The 19561-nt window shown below is 42.8% G+C and overlaps 1 protein-coding gene across 1 annotated transcript; it reads right to left on the bottom strand.

Annotated features, from left to right (window-relative positions):
• Positions 1-17018: 17018 nt before the first annotated feature.
• On the bottom strand, positions 17019-19561 carry LOC123080753 (uncharacterized). The gene is made up of 4 exons (XM_044503689.1): positions 19461-19561; positions 19231-19358; positions 18008-18112; positions 17019-17924 (listed from the first exon to the last, which is right to left on the bottom strand). The coding sequence occupies exons 1-4, from the start codon at positions 19524-19526 to the stop codon at positions 17411-17413; spliced, it is 813 nt and encodes a 270-aa protein (XP_044359624.1). The 5' UTR covers positions 19527-19561; the 3' UTR covers positions 17019-17410.

Here is a 19561-nt window from a genome sequence, read left to right as displayed (position 1 = left end):
TTTTTGCTTGTTTTTTACTTCATGGAATATCCATATCAAATGAAGTCCAAATGCAGCGAAACTTTTTGGAGATTTTTTTCTGCCCAGAAGACAACTTGAGAGCCAAGGAAGTGCAAGAGGGAAGGCCCGTGGGGCCCACTACCCACCTGGGCGCCAGAGGCCCCTGGCGCGCCCTGATGGGTAGTGGGGCCCACAGAGGTCCTTTCCACCGCCTCTCAGCTCTATAAATACCCAAATATTCCAGAAACCCTAGGGGAGTCGACGAAACACAATTCCAGCCGCCGCAAGTTCCAGAACCACGAGATCCAATCTAGAGCCCTATTCTGGCACCTTGCCGGAGGGGAACACGATCACGAAGGGGTTCATCATCCTCATTGGTGCTCCTCCGATGATGTGTCAGTAGTTTACCACAGACCTAGAGGTCCGTAGGCAGTAGCTAGATGGCTTCTTCTCTCTTTTTGATTCTCAATACAATGTTCTCCTCGATGCTCTTAGAGATCTATTTCATGTAATGACTTTTTGTGGTGTGTTTGGTGGGATCCGATGAATTGCGAGTTTATGATCAGTTCTATCTATGAATATTAAGTCTTCTTTGATCTCTTATATGCATGATTATGATAGCATCGTATTTCTTCTCTGAAACTTTGGTTTGGTTTGGCCAACTGGATTGATTTTTCTTGCAATGGGAAGAGGTGCTTTGTGATGGGTTCGATCTTGCGGTGCTCAATCTCAGTGACAGAAGGAGAAGTGACACGCATGTATCGTTGCCTATAAGGATCAAAAGATGGGGTATATTCCTACATGAATAGATCTTGCCTCCATCATGTCATTGTTCTTATTGCATTACTCTGTTTCTCCGTGAACTTAATACACTAGATGCATGCTGGATAGCGGTCGATGTGTGGAGTAATAGTAGCAGATGCAGAATCGTTTCGGTCTACTAATCTTGGACGTGATCCCTATATACATGATCATTGCCTTGGATATTGTCATAATTATTTGTTATTCTATGAATTGCCCAACACTAATTTGTTTACCCATCGTATGTTATTTTCTCGAAAGAAGCCACTAGTGAAAAATCCACGGCCCCCAGGTCTATTTCCTATCATATTATTTTCAGACCTATTATTCCAAAAAAACAAAAATACCTTGCTGCATTTTTTTCTTTCTTTATTTTATTTTGTGTTTTTGCTAGATCTATTTATCCAATCTCATACAATTTAATCTATCTCAATACCGAGGAGGGATTGACAACCCCTCTTACGCGTTGGGTTGGAAGCATTTGCTATTTGTGTGCAGGTACTGTTTACATAGTGTTGCTTGGTTTCCTTACTGGATTGATAACCTTGGTTTCATAACTGAGGGAAATACTTAGCGTTGCTGTGCTGCATCATCCTCTCCTCTTCAGGGAAATACCAACGCAGATACAAGCAATCAGGAAGAATTTCTGGCGCCATTGTCGGAGAGACATCATCAACATCTATCAGGTACCCAATCATAAATCTCATCTCTTTGCAATTTACATTATTTTCCATTTGCCTCTCGTTTTCATCTCCCCCACTTCTAAAACATTTTTTGCGAAAAGCATAAAAATATCTGCCTTTTTATTTACCCTCTTTTCGTTTGCCCTTTTTCTCGTTGGATCTTTTGTTTGCGTGTGATCTTGCTTGCGTAGTCACGATGTCTCAAGAAAATACCAAATTGTGTGATTTTTCCAATACTAATAATAATGATTTTTATTAGTACTTCGATTGCTCCTCCCGCTACTAGTGCGGAGTCTTATGATATTAATGCCGCTTCATTGAATCTTGTCATGAAAGAGCAATTTTCCGGTAGTCCTAATGAGGATATCGTGTCCCATCTAAACACTTCCATAGATTTGTGTTATATGCAAAAGAAAAAAGATGTGGACAATGATATTGTGAAGTTGAAATTATTTCCTTTCTCTTTGAGGGATCGTGCAAAATTTTGGTTTTCTTCTTTGCCTAGTAATGGTATCGATTCTTGGGATAAGTGCAAAGATGCTTTTATTACTAAGTATTTTCCGCTCGCGAAAATTATTTCCCTTAGAAATCAAATCATGAATTTCAAGCAACTTGAGCATGAACATGTTGCACAATCTTGGGAAAGAATGAAATTGATGCTAAGAAATTGTCCTACTTATGGTTTAAATCTATGGATGATTATACAAAAAAATTATGCGGGGTTGAATTTTGTTTCTAGAAATATTTTGGATTCCTCCGCGGGAGGTACTTTTATGGAAACTAGCGGTGTTGCCCGCGCATTTGCGCGGCTACAACTTTTGCTTTCCATTATAAACCTATCAAATCTACAAATGTTGTGGAAATTTTCTAAAATATTCTATAATTCGAAAATGTTAGAGCTTTATTTTGCATCTAAGTGTAGTTTTGAGAAAAATGAAATGATTCATCACATATTGACATGAAATGGTCGTTTCTTTTTCGGTAAATATTTTGTATTATTCTTTCGCGTCTAATAGTTATATTTGATATTATGTTTACCATAAGTATTTTCCCTTGTGTCAAAAATTAATTGAATTTATTTTGTCATCGCTATGACACTAAAATTTCATCTAAACCATAGAAAAAGATAAAGAGAGAAACACATGTCTCGAGGAAACATCATAAAAATTAAGTTGGTATTCCATGTGCAAATGTATTATTTTTTGCGAACACATCCATCCGTGATTCACAACATCCCAGCAAAACCATATAATGACTTAACAATCTTCATATTTCTCTTTCCTACTTCTCTTCATCGGTCGATATTTCAGCCCTAGCCAAATGGTAGACTTGGTATATTATTTAATATCTCTAGGAAATGATTGCAGTTGGAATGTGCTTCTTGAGTTAATAGGACCAAAGTCTTGCAAAATCTTTTTGTGTAATGTATTATTATTGCTAAGGATGTCATCCTGTGATAGATATTCGCCAATGGCATTGTTATTATTGTCCTGCCACCAGAAACCATTTCACAGAAAATTAAATGCCTAATCATTATATCTTCTTATTCTATGCCTACGTGTCACAACTGTGTGTGTTGCAATTGTGGTTTCCTGATAATACAATTCTATGCCTCTCGATCTTCCACGGGTGCTTCCAGACGGATGTGACACTATACGTGACGGTCATGTCAGTGACCAGTCACAAAATCATGACCCAGTTAGATTCCTGAGACCAGCCCTATACGTCAGGGCTGATCGACACCCTTTATATCGAGTCCATATCTGAGGCGGATATGAGGAGGTCCGGACGCGTCCGTCACATCTGACTGGCGGGCAAGACACACGTCAAAACCCGTCGGTCCGGTGAGGACACACTCATGTCGTTGCTCCGGCATGCCGCCCGAGGGGCCAAATCCGGCTATTTAAGTCGGACAGCGAGTTCAACCCTAGCCACTTTCATTTCCACCTTCTACCCCCCTCCGCCCGCGCCGCTACTCCCAAGCTCCAAGTTCGTCGTCCACTCCAATTCGCTCCGAGCATGCCTCCACGGGCAGCCATGGTCCGCCAGGGGATCGACGCGTACAAGAGTCTCACTGCGCAGCGCTGGGTGAAGATCCTAGCGGAGATCGACACACGGGGCGTCACTCGCTTCGCCATCGGCTTGCCTTCGGACTCTTCGGAGCAGTACGGGGCGGAGCAGGCGTCGCCAGACGTGGAGATGAAGGACGCGGGATGAGGAGGAGGTGGGCGGCGAGGCGGATCCGGTACTTCCTACGGCCGGATTCACCATGAACGACACGCTGGCCGAGTTCGAGGTAGCCCAAGCGGAGGAAGCGGTGGAGTATCCTCGAGTCCATTTAGTCGGATCTCGAGGTCAAGGCAAACTGCCGCTATCTCCACGAGGCAGATACAGAGCTGGAGGAAGTCTTCGTGGACATGAAGTTCAATGAGGAACTGAAGATGCGAGCCGTGGCCAACAACCAGTAGCCCGGTCCGTCCGACACTGCCAGTAGTATGTAGTACGTAGCTTATTTTACGTTGCATGGTGTGTAGTATGAAAAAAATATGAGAGTTGAAGTTTATTGTTTCCTTGGACGAAAAATAAGGGGTGGCCGGACCCTATCCGCGAACGCCATCAACTAGCTAGGAGCATAGGTCAGTACGAGCTGTGGAAACCCTAGGGCGGTAGGTGCGAGCTTTTGCAAGACAAGGTTGCGTGATTGCTTGCTCGTGGCGCCAGACGGACACGGGTGGGGTCTCGTCGTCCTTTTGCTGCCCACGTTCGATCTTCTCCGCTCGAGGGTCCCGTGATCCCAGCGTGAGCCCGTGGCCCGACGGGCTGGTCCCGGGTCCTCGAGAACGTCCGTTTCGTGACGCCGCCGGCGACCCAGCCACCATGCAGGATGCAGCGCCATGCCGTCCGAGGATGGGTGGGGTGTGGTTTGGTTTTGCATTAGTTTATTCTTTTCAGGAGACAGCACTGGTGCCGGTGTCCGGTTTGGAAGATGGAATGGAACCTCGTCCTGTGGGGTGGCTGGTGCAATGCGTGGCAAATTTCCATGATTGCAGCCGAGAACCTTCCTGTGTTGCCTGTTGGCGCCTGCGCCTCCAGGCTCACCACAGACTGTCTAATCACTTAGTACGCCTCTGTATTCCGCATATCTATGCGTCTCTGCATCTCACTGATGCGGTGTGCACACCAATTCTGTTAGACGAAACGCTTGATATCATTGCAGTTATGGAATGTACAATTGTTGTTATCTTATAAGTGTCACGTAAGATAAATGTTGGATGATGTTATTCAGCTGACGTTCGTTGAGAGAGATGGCGATTGTGAATGTTTGTATGACAATTTAAATTGTCGTCAGGACGGTAATTTTAGTTTGCAAGCACGGCAATTTTCTTGCAAAAAATAAAAACGAAGTTGAGTTGCCATTCTCGCTAACTAATACTCCCTCCGTTCCTAAATATTTGTCTTTTTAGAGATTTCAAATGAACTACCACATACGGATGTATATACACATATTTTAAAGTGTAGATTCACTCATTTTGCTTCGTATGTAGTCACTTGTTAAAATATTTAGGAACGGAGAGAGTATGTCATTCTCGATCAACATAACTTGCCATCAAAATCATTCGCAATAGTCATCCCCAGCGAAAGTTCACTAATTATGAGGGCCCTAATTGTTTAGGTGGAGGAAAGAGAAACAAAAAGTACTTGTCTTTTCTTAACTAAGAGATGATCACTTAGCAGTAATATTTGTCAACCCATATTTAGGCATATATCGTTACTGGAGATAAAACTAAGAGATTATCCATTGTACATCATGCTTTTATTGATATCCCAAAATTACGTGGCAAGTTTCTATTAAGATTATCGTATCAATCAATGTACATGCCCCAATGATTCATATTAAGAAAAATAAAATAGAACGATGGAGCAGCCAACACTGAATGAGAAACAATTAACATCGACAAGAAACTAAAAAAAAAATTCTTTTCGTCCTAAGGATACACACCGTAAGTTTTCCTTCCACGAAAAATAAACCGTGTTGCGTGGTTATGTCGCCCACAAGTTTAATGTGCCTGACCTTTCCAACAACTTTCTTTTGTTATTTTGAGAATCAGTTGGAGTGGCCGATTAGGGGCCGACCCGGCTATATGTCGCTTAAAGCGACCCTGAAGTAGCTCTCGCCACGAGCATTGCCCTCTCGCTGCTATTACTGGGCCGGTCCAAGTGCCTTCCTGCGAGTTAAAATTCATTTTTCTTATTATCTTTTTCATCCGTTCATCTTTTCTTTCTATTGTTCCATTATTTGAAATTTTCTAAATGTATATATACAAAACAACATAAACTTAGATAATAATTGGAAAATATCTTTCAAAATGTTAACACAGTGTAAAATAATTGTAGTGTAGTTTCAAGAAAATGATAGCATTCAGAAAAGTTTTGTGATAAAAAAATCAAATATTTCAAAGAAATATAAATTACATTTTATACAATATGCAATGTAAATAAAAACTATTTAATTTAAAAAAGTTTCATCCCATTAAAATATCTACGTCACATATCCCAAAAATCATGTGTTCCAAAAATATGTACATATATATTTTAAAATGTTTATACAGATATAGAAAATATTCGCATAGTTTTAAAAATATTTCAAGATGTAATTGAAAAGCTTTTAACACATATTCGATTTTTTTGAAAACATGTAATTAAAAAATTAAATCATGTAATTGAAAAGTATTAATGTGTACAAAAAATATTTAAAATATATTGGAAAACAATTACAACGTGTGTTGAAAAACTAAACACGTATTAAAAAGGAAAAAACATTGAAGAAAAATTAAAGAGAACAATGAGAACCAAAGAAAACTGATGAAAAACAAGAAATAAATAACAAAAATATTTAATATCAGGGGCTCCCGACCTGCCACTCAGAAAAATAGGCGACGGCAAAGTCAAGCCCAATTGTGTTCTAGCAAACATTTGTGGCTTAATATCAGGCCGGAGCGGGGTGTTTATGGCACGTTTGGTTGCCCGCATTTAGCCCAAGCAGGCCTTATGGTTACAGCATCTTTCGGTCATGGGCTGTTTGGTTAACTGTGTATACTGTTGGACCTGCACGGCACAATTCTTAAAGCACCTCTAGGCCCGGCTTCATGGAGACGTCCAAATCGGCAGTTTCCAGCGAGGCAGGTTTGAGCGATGCTTTGTAGCACAGGTTGGTGGCTCGCTGGGAACGTGATTACACTTAATCACGTCTGCCCCTCGTCCTCTTCCTCCTTCCTCTAATGGCCACACAGCCCAATCTACCTCACCTTCCAGCCCATGAACCACTCCTCCTCCACCTCGCCGGCCGTCGAACTCGCCTGCGCACGCCAGATCCGACCGCTGGGCCCGCCTCGCTGTTGCAGCCGCAACGCTCATTGCGTGCGAGCTGGCTGAAGCACCCGTCGCCGCCGCGCTACATCACCTTGGTGCTGCTCCTCGGCCGACTAACCTTGGGCCGGATCTCCTCGAGCTGCCGCGCCCCCTCCGCCAAGCTCGGCCTCACCGCAGCCACCGGCGCGCGGCAGCCCATCGCCAGCTTCAGCGCCTGCACGGGGCCCTCCTCCGCCGAGTTCCACACACCCTTCGCCATCTCCGGTTCGAACACCTCCACAGCCGTCTCCTCGAGCATAGCCGCCTTCACCAGCAACGACAGGTCGTCGCCCCCGTCTGCCTTCGCCGCCGACGGCACCAGCAGCCTTCCCACCACCGCGTATTTGGCCGCCCCTCGTACAGGTACGCCAGCGCGCGTGCCGCGCCCAGCGCGATCTTGCGCCACCGTGGCCACGTTAGTGGTGATCCGCTTTTGACAGCCGCTGCCGCGGCTTCTCCCCCCGGCGTCCCTCGTAAAAGGCCCGAAGCGGCACCAGGTTCTCGTGCCCGCGCGCACCCAATGCAGCGCACGGCCGGCGAGGCGAGGCAGCTCAGGGTGACTCCTAGCGCGCCAAGGCGGCGGGGCGAGGCGGTGAGGCGGGCGTGGGCGTGGGCGAGGTGGCCCCGCAGCAAGGCACGCACCCCTGCCTCAACAGTGGACGGCAAGGCTCGCGGCGATGTGCTCCTAGCCGGACACCATGCGGCGCCAAATCGGGTGGTCCAGCTCCATGCACTTCGTCGTCGCCCCCCTTAACTGCTAGGTTGGAGGTACTCCAGCGCGTGCGGGGAGGCAGCCGTGTCCCCCACCGAGGAGGCCGCCATGCTCGCCGAGGTGCTCTGATTTAAGTATAGTCGTTGACTCCTAATCACCATGCGAGCCAGGCAACCAAACACCGGGTGAAAAATTGCTTTACGGTGACAAGACATTGTATGCAGGCAACCACACAACTAGACAACATCGTTTTTTGCCTTGTTTTCTCGAAACCAGGTCCTGCTCAGCCTGGCTCGTTTTCATCCTCTCAGCCAGGCCCGGCTGAGAATTGAAACCAAACGCGCCCTATATGTCTCCCAGCACGTGAGACAAGTGGAAGTCTGGGTAAAGGTTCGCACGAGTTGGGCCGGCCCAGGCGTGCTGATATGTCTAGTTTTTCTGATTTTTTTCATTTTTTTGCTTTCTCTCAAAATAAATATATTACAAAATCAATCTACATAAAAAGATCCGAGAAATGTTGAACAAGCATTTGAAAAATGTTAAATGTCTATAGAGAAAATATTAAACAAGCATCTGAAAAAATATTGAACAAGTGTTTGAAAAATCTTAATCAAGCATTTGGAAAAAATACAAAATGTCTATAGAAAAAATATTGAACATGTATTTCAAAATGATGAATTGTTTTCATCATGTATATAAAAAATGTTAATCAAGCATTTTGAAAAAAATATTGAACAAATATTTAAAAAATGTTAGTCAAGCGTTTGGAAATGTTAAATGAGTGCAGAAAAAATGCTGACCATGTATTAGAGAAATGATGGAATTTTTTTATCAATGTATATATAAATGTTAATCAAGCATTGAAAATGTTGAATGTGTATAGAAAAAATGTTATGCAAGCATTGAAAAATGTTAAATGTGTATACAAAAAGGTTGAAGAAGTATTTGAAAAATGCTAATCAAGCATTTGAAAAATGTCAAATGTGTATGGAAAAAATGTTGACCATGTATTAAAACATGATGAAAAATATGATCATGTATATAAAATATTAATAAAGAATTAAAAAAACGTTGAACAATTGTTTGGAAAGTATTAATCAATCATTTCGAAAAAGTAAATGTGTATGAAAAAATGTTGACCACGTATTCAAAATATATTACTATTTTTATTTGAAAACTGTTAATCAAGAATTTAAGAAATTTTAAAAAGAAATCGAAAAAATGTTGACCATGTACTCAAAAAATGTCAATCTTCTATTTGTAATATGTTAAAATTGTGTATAGAAAACAATGTTGACTTTGTATTACGAAAATGTATAATTTGAATTGGAAAAAATTTAGACGTGTATTAGACAAATGTTGTTGACATATACAAAAAAGTAGAATAATAACCAATAGAACAAATAAACCAAAAATAGAAAGAAAATGAACAAAAAAACAAAGAAACAAAATGCAATAAAATGAAAAGAGTTTGAAAAAACTGAGAAGATAAAACAAAAAAGAAACAAAATAGAAAAAAGAATATGGAGAATAAAGAAAACCAAAGATAAATCTAAAGATAAAACAAATCTGTGAAAACTGAGAAAAGAAATTTACAAAAACTTGTGAAAAAACAAATCCAAAAGTATATAGAAAACCTATGGAATATCGGCTCGTTTCTTGTTAGGTCACACCCTAATGCGATAAATAGTCACCGCGGCAGGAAAGCGCATTTTCTAATCGGCGCTGAAGGCGCCCGTTAACGTGCATTTTGTTAACTGGCACTGAAGATGCTCTTAACTGCACCGCTCCAGATATGATTTTAATTCTGTAAATAACTAAAAAAAAAGGTGGAGTTGTCCGGCTTCGAACCTACAGACCTCCATGTTCGAATGCAAGCACACTAACCATTCAGGTATCCAATCCGTTGTGAAACTGTTGCTTTTTCTCTTTTATTTCCTTGCTCAGTTCATGGGATTTTCCCAACCGATTATATTTGATTTTTATTTTTATTTTTTCTGGCCTTTTTTTCATTAAATGCATCGATTCATAAACGTTTGCTTCAAAATCGTGAACCTTTTCACCAAAATCCATGAACTTTTATTCAAATTTGTGAACTTTTTTCCCAAATCGATGAACTTTTTTCAAATCAAATGAACTTTTTTTCGAATAGACTGTTTTCTCAAGTTTGATGAACTTTTTGCAAATTTGATCAACTTTTTTCAAAGTCGATTAACTTTGTGCAAATTTGACTAAATTTTTTTAAATTCGTTGAACTTTTTTCAAATTGATAATTTTTTTGAAAAAATTCAAATTGTAATTGATTAAAAACTGATGTTGTTTTTTAGAAATAGATGAACTTTTTTTAAATCAATGAACTTCTTTGATTTGTGAACCTTTTGGTTTTTTTATGATTTTTTGAATCCCTATTTTACTTTGTGAACTTTTGTGTGAAAAGTCAATGGTCAGCGGTCCTTCGTCAGCAGTCGATTGTGGACCACCTCCGAGCGATCGAACTAGATCGATTTTTTCCATCGACCGAACGAACGACGCTCCTCTCGTTATTTGGCCGGCTGACAAAGGGGCGCGCGTTAGCGTTAGGTTAGTTAACTCGTGCAGAAGGCACCCAATAGGAGCTGCCGCAGGAGAGCCAGGAGCAACTAAAGACGGAGTACTCCTTCGGGTCCCCCGCAAGGATCACCTTTTTTTTTGGGATTCCTCGCAAGGGTCACCTGGAGTCGGCTAAGAGCGCCGCCGCCATATGCCGCGCTCTGGGCGCCTCCACTGATTTTTGTTTTTTATTTTTATTTTTTCATACGTGGTTTTGGCTTTTAGATAGTTTTTTTCCATGTTATTTTGGCTTATTAGTTTTTCACGAGTCTTTCTTAGCTTTTGAATTAAAAAATTAAAAAAATTACGCGAAAAAAACCCAATTTTGCCTTGAAAACGAAAAAACCCTTTTTCTTCCTTCCGCGAGAGGCACGGATTTGCTTCCGTGAGAGGCACAGCCCCTCTCGGATACCAAAAAAATAACGCGTTTTCTTTTTTTTCCTTCCCGAGAGGCGCGGTAGTGCCTCTCAAAAATAGAGAGAGAAAATGTGTTTTCCCTTTTTTTTTCTTCTGCGAGACGCACGGTTTTACTTCTTATGGAGACACGGATTTGCTTCTGCGAGAGGCACAGTCCTGCCTCTTTTGGAAAGGAAAAAAACTGCTCCCGGTTCGATTTTTTCGTCTATTTTTTGGTGAATTTTTTTCGTCAAAACCTATCAACACGGATCTAGTTTTAAGATCACGACGCGAGGAAACCAACGGTTAAAGCGGTTCGACATTTGGACGCACGGGTTTACTTCTTGTGGAGGCATGGATTTGCTTCCGCGAGAGGCACAGTCCTGCCTCTTTCGGGAAGGGAAAAAGTGCTCCCGGTTTGTTTTTTTTCTTCTGTTTTTTGGTGAAAAAAATTGGTTTTGCTAAAGCACATCTAGATGTGCCATAAATATTGCACATCTAAGTTCTATGTCATTGATCTTACGTTAAGATTCGTGTGGATATTTTGTTTTTTTCTTTTCCTCTTTATGCTTGAGTCACTCACTTAGATGTGTAACAACTAGAGCACATCTAGATATGCCCTAAACACACCCAAAAAACGTTCGTCAAAACCTATCAACATGGATCTAGCTTTGAAGATCTCGACGTGAGGAAACCAATGATTAAAGCAGTTCGAGATTTAGACGCACGGTTTAATAGATAAAACATTTTGAATAAAGAATCTATGAAAAGAAAAACTATCATGCAGTGCGCTACTTGTCGCAACCCGAGAAGGTGGGAGTGACCTTTACGAAGAGTGCGCCTTAATTAGTGATTTCTTGGAGCACCTCTGTCTCGCACACAAAGACTTGTCGCCCGCAGGGTGTTAGCTAAACCTGGGCATGGGCAGCCCGGCCGAAACCCTAACGTCTAGGCCGGGCTCGGGCCTCACTTTTCTCACCCAAGCCCGGCCCAAAGACCGAGAAAAGCCTAGTAAAACCTATCTTTTAATATATATTTTAAAAAATTATGTATAATATAGTATTATATAGCCACGAAATTAGCGATAAATCGCGAGTGGACATGCCACCACGCGCGTCCAAAATCCACACCGCATGCTGCCGCGTGATGCGTGCAGCTTTAATACCCTCCGGCCGTATAAGGAATTCGCCTCGTCGTATAGCATTCGGTATAGCGTGTGTATTTGCACCTGACACATGCAGTGCATGGCCTGCGAGGCAGCGCGTGCATTAATCCCACACCCAGCAGCCCAACGGCAATAATTCAGCGATCTGGGAGCCCACATGCGGGCAACATATCTGGTGATACCGCAACTCAAGTGATACAATGCTCCGATGGATCATGGGCCTTTCGATTATGTTGGAAGGGACAGGATGAAGGCACACGTGATGAGCAGCCTCTCCACTGTATATACAAAAACACTCCGATTCATGTTATTAATTAAGCATCAGGCCCTTTTCCTACTAGTACTACTAGTTTACGAGCCTCGGTTTCACTTACGGGCACAAAAAAAGGTTTAGTTTCATTGCCCAGACACACGAACTTAAATCTGGTTTTCACTCATGTCTTGCTATGGTGCAATCTCCATACGAAATTATGCCATCTTCATATTTTGCTTTTATACTGCTTAAAGTTCAACAAAATAAATTTATTAATTTTTTGGTTACTTTGTCCGTGAAACACTAATAGTAGTCTGGTATGTCTAGTCCATAAATTTGCATATAATGTCAATTATGATAATCCACACAGAGTACTATTATAAACGAACATTTTCCACTGTTGGTCTTCACATATTCCATGTGCCGTTCTAGCTTGTACAATCTGAAATCAGTTGGACAACTGACCTAGTACATGCTATATTTGCTTTCACGGAAGCTAAGTTTTTTGTAGAGAATGTACAAGCAAGCATTTCCAGCTATCTTGAAGAGGAACTGAATCTAATTGAGTGAATGCTGTGGTTAATTAAAATGCACAACTTTTTTTTCTAAGTTAACACCTACAATTTTAGAATGTGTATATGGTTTTTACCAGTAGAAGCGTCCCGTACTTTTTTTTATTGTGATAACAAGGTTACATGCATCATTTCACGCATGCTCTTGCTAAATAAACAATGGGCAAAATTGAGGAAATCCAGAAATCCTCATCTTCCCATTCCCTTGGGCTTAATTAAGTATAGAATCCAAGGTGCTTCTGGTATATTCTGCGGTGAAGGAGCTGCTCATCACCCTTGCATTCATCATGTCCCTTTGAATATGATCTAGCGGTCCAGGATTCATTCAAGCATTGTAGCACCTGAGATCCCGTATCACTAGGTATGTCCTCCCCACATGCGATGCACATACTTAAAGACACAACAGAGGAGTGAATACCCTCAGCCGCCCCTGCAAAACGTAAATGCACCCAACAATCCATTGATGACCCATCAACGCAACGGCCTCCTAGCTGTGTGTCTCTCACAACAAAGAAATTTGGAGAGATGCTTACGGGCGTGCCGCAGCTAGAAGACGACGACGACAGTGCTAGATTTTTCCTACTTGCTAAACGCGAGAGAAGCATGCAGTGGGTGTGTTGTGCAACCGATGCCGCTCTCCGTCTATGCAGAACCCATCTCCACACCTTGCTTTGTTCGTCCATGGTCGACGGAAAGACGAGATGCGCACTGCGAGAACTGAACTTGGGCAACAGCTCAATTATGTCCACCCAACGCCCAAAGCAATTATTCGATCGGTAGGGCGTCGCCTGGCCCATGTATTCATACGACATTCAATGCAGTCCTGGCCCACACCACGGTCGTATAAAGTGAGGTATTTGGGAAGCTGCTAATTAAGCTGTCCAGTATTCCTAGATGGCCTATTAAAAGTAGTCATCGCGACGCACAGGCGGACGTCCTGGATATGGGTTGCGCGTGGCCGCATGTCCCAAAAATCCGCGTCGCGAAATTAGGTATTTTATTCTTTTTGATAGACAAAATAGCCTTTTTGTCGGGCTGCAGGCCGGGCCGGGCCGGGCCCAGGCTTGGTATTTTGAGGTCGTTCTTTTGAAAACCCAGCCTGAGACCCGGCCCGGCCCGGAGATGCCCAGGTTACTGTTAGCACAGGGCCCAGCCCAAATCCTCCAGACGTGCGTCATCAATTGCAAGTTCGTTCCCCTAAAAGAAAATCAATTGCACATTCGTTTCTTCAAGCGTTTTTCCTTTCTTTTCAACGTTAGGTGTAAGCTTTCTCTCTTTTTTCTTTTTTTCTTTTTGACCAACAACTTTATTCATCAAACAATAGCAAGGTCTTTTACATGGTGATCAAGAATAAAGACAGGGACATTGGATTTCAAAGATGCAGACTTACTAATGCTGAAATAGTGTTTTTGCCAAGCAATCTGCTACCATATTTGCTTCCTTGTTGCAGTGGACAAAACCAGTGCTAGCAAATTCCATGGCCATGAGAGAATACTCACAATGATTGAAACATTAGTTCTCATATAAGCATTTGAGATGGCCTCCAACGCCACCATACTGTCAGACTAGATGATGAGTTTAGTGCACCCAAAGTTTTTGCTAGGATCAAACCACTTTGGATAGCCATAACTTCCGCTGAATCTATAGTAAAAACATGGGGTCGCACACAAGACTCTGCTGCAAAATTACCTCGATCATCTCGAGCTATTGCTCTGCTGGCTCCTGTCATATTTAAGGTTTTTCTTTATGATTTTCTTACTTATATTTATATTTTGAAATGCATATATAGAATAAATATTTACTTAAATTATTAAATGACTTTGTCATGCATTTAAAAAATGTTTGTTTTGTGTAAGAATTTGTTTGTACAATTTTTTAAAAATGTGCATCACGTTCAAAATAATTCTACATGACTTTAAAAAATGTTCATGCGTTTCAAGACTATGTTCATTGTCTTTATTTAAACTGTTTATATAGTGTGAATAAAAGTTGTATAATTTTAATAAAATGTTTTGCACTATTCTAAAAAATGTTCATGAAACTTACAAAAATGTTCAGGCGTTTAGAAAATATGATTATGATTTTTAAAAAAATATGTACAACATAAAAAATTGGAAAATTTCTAAAAATGATTCTTGCCATTCAAAGATGTTAATGCCATTTAGACAAAATGCTCTAACACATAATGAATGTTTTGCATGTTTTTTAGAAAAATGTTCATGGCATTTATGAAAAATGTTTGCCATATATCAGAAAATTTTCAATGTGTGTTTCATAAATGTTCAACATGTAATTCAGAAAAGTGTTCAACTTGTTTCTGGAAAATGTTCGACATGTATACGAAAAATGTTTAATGTGTATTTGAAAGTAGACGACAAAGTAGTTGAAAATGAAAAAAAAAGAACCATAAAGAATAAAATAAAAGCAGTGCAACCAACAAAGACTAAAAACGACAAAGAGAAGAAGAAAATAATCTCTACAAAGGTTGTAAATTCGCTCTTTATCGATGTATAGAACCTTCCCAAAACACTCTAATGGGTCGGCCCACTGAGGCGAGCACGCACGAAGCGCAAAAGGCGAGACTGGAATATATCTCGCGGCAAGCCAAGACCTATCCCGCGCTGATGGAGCGGTATCAAGGAAACGGGTTGAATGGTGTAGTCGGGGTTATCTGCTGAGACCACATCTACTACAACTGGAGGTGAGCAGAACCGATGAAATCCGTGACGACTGACCTGTGGAACCGTAACCTCTCATCACTTTATCTTCTGTTTTGTACTCCCTCCGTTCCTAAATATAAGTCTTTGAAGAGATTCCACTATAGACCACATACGGAGCAAAATGAGTGAATCTAACTCTAAAATGCATCTATATACATCCGTATATGGTCCATAGTGAAATCTCTACAAAGACTTGTATTTAGGAACGGAGGGAGTAACAGACAGGAGCACTCGACGAATTAGCAAATCATTGGCTAGGCCTTTAGCTTTTCGGCATGCTAGGGCCTCCAGCTTGGGCGTGGGTGGTTATCTCGTGGAAAGTTACAGCCGAGGAGCCCAGGAAGAGCAAATCATACGATGAAAAAGATGATTTTCAGAAATTTCACTGTAATTGTTAGTTATAAGAGTTATTTTGTAGTTTCTTGCAGCTATGATCTCAACTATTGTTTGGTAACTTTCTGATGTTTGGATCAAATTAGGGAAACACTCGTTGTCGACCGGCTGAAAAGAAACTTCGCTTCCACCGCCTTCGTTGTGCAACACGTGTCCATGTGGGGCCCACACACGTCTCCACCTTCCTAGATTTATGAAACAACGCCCAGCTGCATCGTCTTCTTCCCACGACTCTCATCTCTCTTTCTCTCACATTTCTTCTCTTCTGATGCAGATCGGCCAAGGCATTGCAAGCCTGCCACTCACACCGGGCAGCCGACCGCCTCGCCGCTTACATCTCTCCCGCCCTGCATCTAATTCCACCTCCTGACGTCAACGACGGTGCCAGAGATCCACGTGACTCGGTCGTTGCTCCAGCGGCGCGCGGCCAGCGCACGACCTCTCCATCGGCGGTGTCCATGTCAGGGAGCCCTCCTGCTCGATACGCTCCCAGCCCTGCGCTGCGTGTTTAGAGGCTTTGTAATGTCATCAATGTTTCTAAAACAAAGCTTTTGTTGCAATAGTCAATGATGTTTCTGAAACAGAGTTCTCTTTGCAAAGAGTGATCACATGCGGAGATGCTTTGCAATGCCGCCAATGATTCTGAAACAAAGCTCTTGTTGCAATAGTCATCGACGTGTTTATGAAACAAAGCTCTTGTTACAGTAGTCACCGTTCTGTTTCTGAAACAAGGCTCCTTTTGCAGTAGTCACTTTCTAAAACAATACTCTTGTTTTTTTTTGACATGAAAACAATACTCTACTTGCAAAAGAGTAAAACAATACCTTGTTGCAAAGAGGAATAGTACGCTAAGCAACATAGATCGGACAGCTCGCCGAGTGCCCATTGCGATGGTAGTGAAGTAAAATCAGGCGATAGTCAGAGAGATCAATGCCTGGTTCTCCATGAACGAAGGAACATTGAAGATGAAACACACGGCCTAGCCAGATTTTCTCTCTTAACCGTCGGCCGCCATTGGGTGACACTATAAAACTCCCGTTGAACGTCACTATTAATAAAGGTCACTTTAGTTCTCTAGAAAAAAGGGTTGGGTACTTCGCATAGGCCTGTCGGCGGAGTGAACCCAGTTGCGATGCAGCTGACTGGGCAGGTTCAGGTAGCACTTCAGAAAAACTTGTGCAGCTTACTGGGCAGGTTCAGGTAGCACGTCAGAAAAACTTGTGCAGCAACAAAAACCATCCAGAGACGATTAGGGACCATTCAAAATTGTGCAAACCAGGGACCGAGCACTAACAACAACATCGCAAGTCAGTAAGCAAAGTATATTCACAGTAAGACTCCGTTCCCCCATTTCATTTTCTTCTTGGGTAGATGGATGTAACAACCTACCACAATTGCCACATTGCCAGGAAAATTAGCACAGCAAGCAATTTTTGTGCCCCTAATACGACACGAGTACATGACCTTTTTGAATTAAACAACTATCAGTGTGGGATAAACCGACCGACCGACCACATTGCTGCATCTGGAGCAGACTGGGTAGCAGCTCCGATGACCGACCTAACGAGTGACTCGAAGCTAAATTACTGTACAACGCGACAAAGTTGCCAGGATACAAGGCCCGGTTTCCTCTTCTTCGCACCGGGAGGATTATTGGAGGGGGCTCCCAGGGGCTGCAGCGTTCCCCGCAGCAGCGTTATCTACAGAGGCTGATGGATCACTCGATCACAGGAGGACCAACCTCCAGTGATTCCAGTGCTTCAGGTGGCGCTTCGGGAGTTTTCCCGCGGCCCAGCCTCTGCAGGAGCTTGAGGTGCTTCTCTGCAGCCGCCTTGTCGGCAGCCTCTCGCTTCTGAGCCCTTCTTGCCCGCCGCCCTGCAACATCCTTGGACACTGAACCTGACCCTGAACCTGACGCTGATCCCTCTTTCTTCTTGGGAGTCCTGGATGGAACAGCATCAACAACAGGAGGGATCACTACTGGCCTGGCCTCCCTCCTGCCCCCTCTGACGTACCCATTGTCACCCCACCTCCTGTTACCAATTCGAATGCTCGGTGACCTGCTTATGTATTCCTCATAAAGGTCATCCTCATCGCCATCATCATATTGGTAACTACGGTAAATGTCTTCTTCCTCCTGAGCCTCCTCGTGAGCCTCTACGACCAGAGGCTTAAACCAAGTGGCTCTCAGAAGAAGACAAACGCTCTCATCGAACATGTAGTCATGAAGGCTGAAGAAAAGAAACAAGCATCAAGCCAAAAAGTCTACCTGAAATTAATGTGCCCCCACATATTGAAGAAACAAAGGGGTTACCAGCCATCAAGAGAGCGATGCACACTGAGGAACTCAAACGGGTGCTTGCATTGAGGGCATACTGGTGTCTGCTTGTAGGATGCCCACCTCAGAATGCAAGTGACGCTGCATGCACATAATGGATTCAAACAAAATAGGTGAGCAGTCGTTCACAAAAAAAACAATTTGATCATAAAAGAGCAAAAGGAAGTTGTGATAGTCATTTACAAACAAAACAATTATCATAAAAGAGCAAAAGGAAGTTGTGAAATATGTATCACGGTCAATGTCTATTGCCCAAAAAGATGTGAATTACTCCCTCCGTCCGAAAATACTTGTCATCAAAATGGATAAAAGAGGATGTATCTAGATGTATTTTAGTTCTAAATACATCTCTTTTTATCCATTTTGATGACAAGTATTTTCGGACGGAGGGAGTACTAACTACTGAAATTCCCACATAAAGTGCTAAGCAAATAACAATAACACAAATGGTTCTTCAGGTCAATGTCGATGCATACATATAGAAATCTACATATCTCACAAGAGAATCATTTTAGCATATAATATCAGATAAATCCTCGACCCCATCAGGGATGTTGACAACTAAACAACTCTTGAATATGGAACGTGGTTGGTTGGAAGGAAATAGACAACCAACTGCACATGCAAACCAAGTATGAGGAACATATTATACTCCACTACCAATTACCAGAAGCCTACAAAATAGAACCAGTTCATCGCTGATCACAACCATAAATACAGTCAACAACCCTGGAATACGAAACATGGTTATCGGGACACAAATAAGGAGCTGCACATGGAAACCAAGATGGGTAACATGCTAGAATCCATGCCAAGCACCCAAAGCCCAGAAATTAGGCTCAGCTCATAAATAATGGGAAGACCTTTAATAGGGTGGGTGGGTTGGCAATGCTAAATACAGCTTTTAGCAGCAAAATAAAATAGCACCCTCCCCAAATTTTAGCGGATAAGAGGAAAAGTGTACTGGAGTGCATAAATTCGTGCTTGTAATTCATGGGCATGGCATCGGTTGATACAGCTAAGTACGAATCTAATGGGGAATATTCGATCGAAATTACAAATCTCTATCCATTAGAAAACTAAAGTGTCCAAATCATCTACGAGACAAACGCAGGGAACGGCAATCTGCCACACGAATCGGATATCCAGTGTGAGATGAGGGGCGGGGAGGGAGAAATCAGGGAGAGGGAGGGGCTCACCAGTAGGCGTGGTCGCAGCCCTTGACGAGCGCCGTCTCCTGGAGCGGGATCCTGTCGAGGCAGATCGCGCACACCCCGCAGCCCCCCGCAGCCCGGTCGCCGCCGACCCCGCCGCCCACGGCCGCCGCCTGCCACGAACAAACAAGCCAAACCAGATCAGATCGCACACCGACGGAGGAGCAGATTCGATCCGGGAGACCTAGCTAGGGAGGAAGCGAGCGGGCACCCACCTTGTCGTTGAGGGGGATTGGGGCCGGGAGGGATGCGGCGGAGGAACCGGCGACGGCGGCGGCCATGTCGGTCGGCGGTCGGGGACCCGGCGAGGTAGGGT

The sequence above is a fragment of the Triticum aestivum genome, chromosome 3D (genome assembly GCF_018294505.1).
Source record: "Triticum aestivum cultivar Chinese Spring chromosome 3D, IWGSC CS RefSeq v2.1, whole genome shotgun sequence".
NCBI classification, from domain to species: domain Eukaryota; kingdom Viridiplantae; phylum Streptophyta; class Magnoliopsida; order Poales; family Poaceae; genus Triticum; species Triticum aestivum.
The sequence above is the reverse complement of the archived record's forward strand: the minus strand, read 5'-3'. Positions and strand labels throughout refer to the sequence as shown.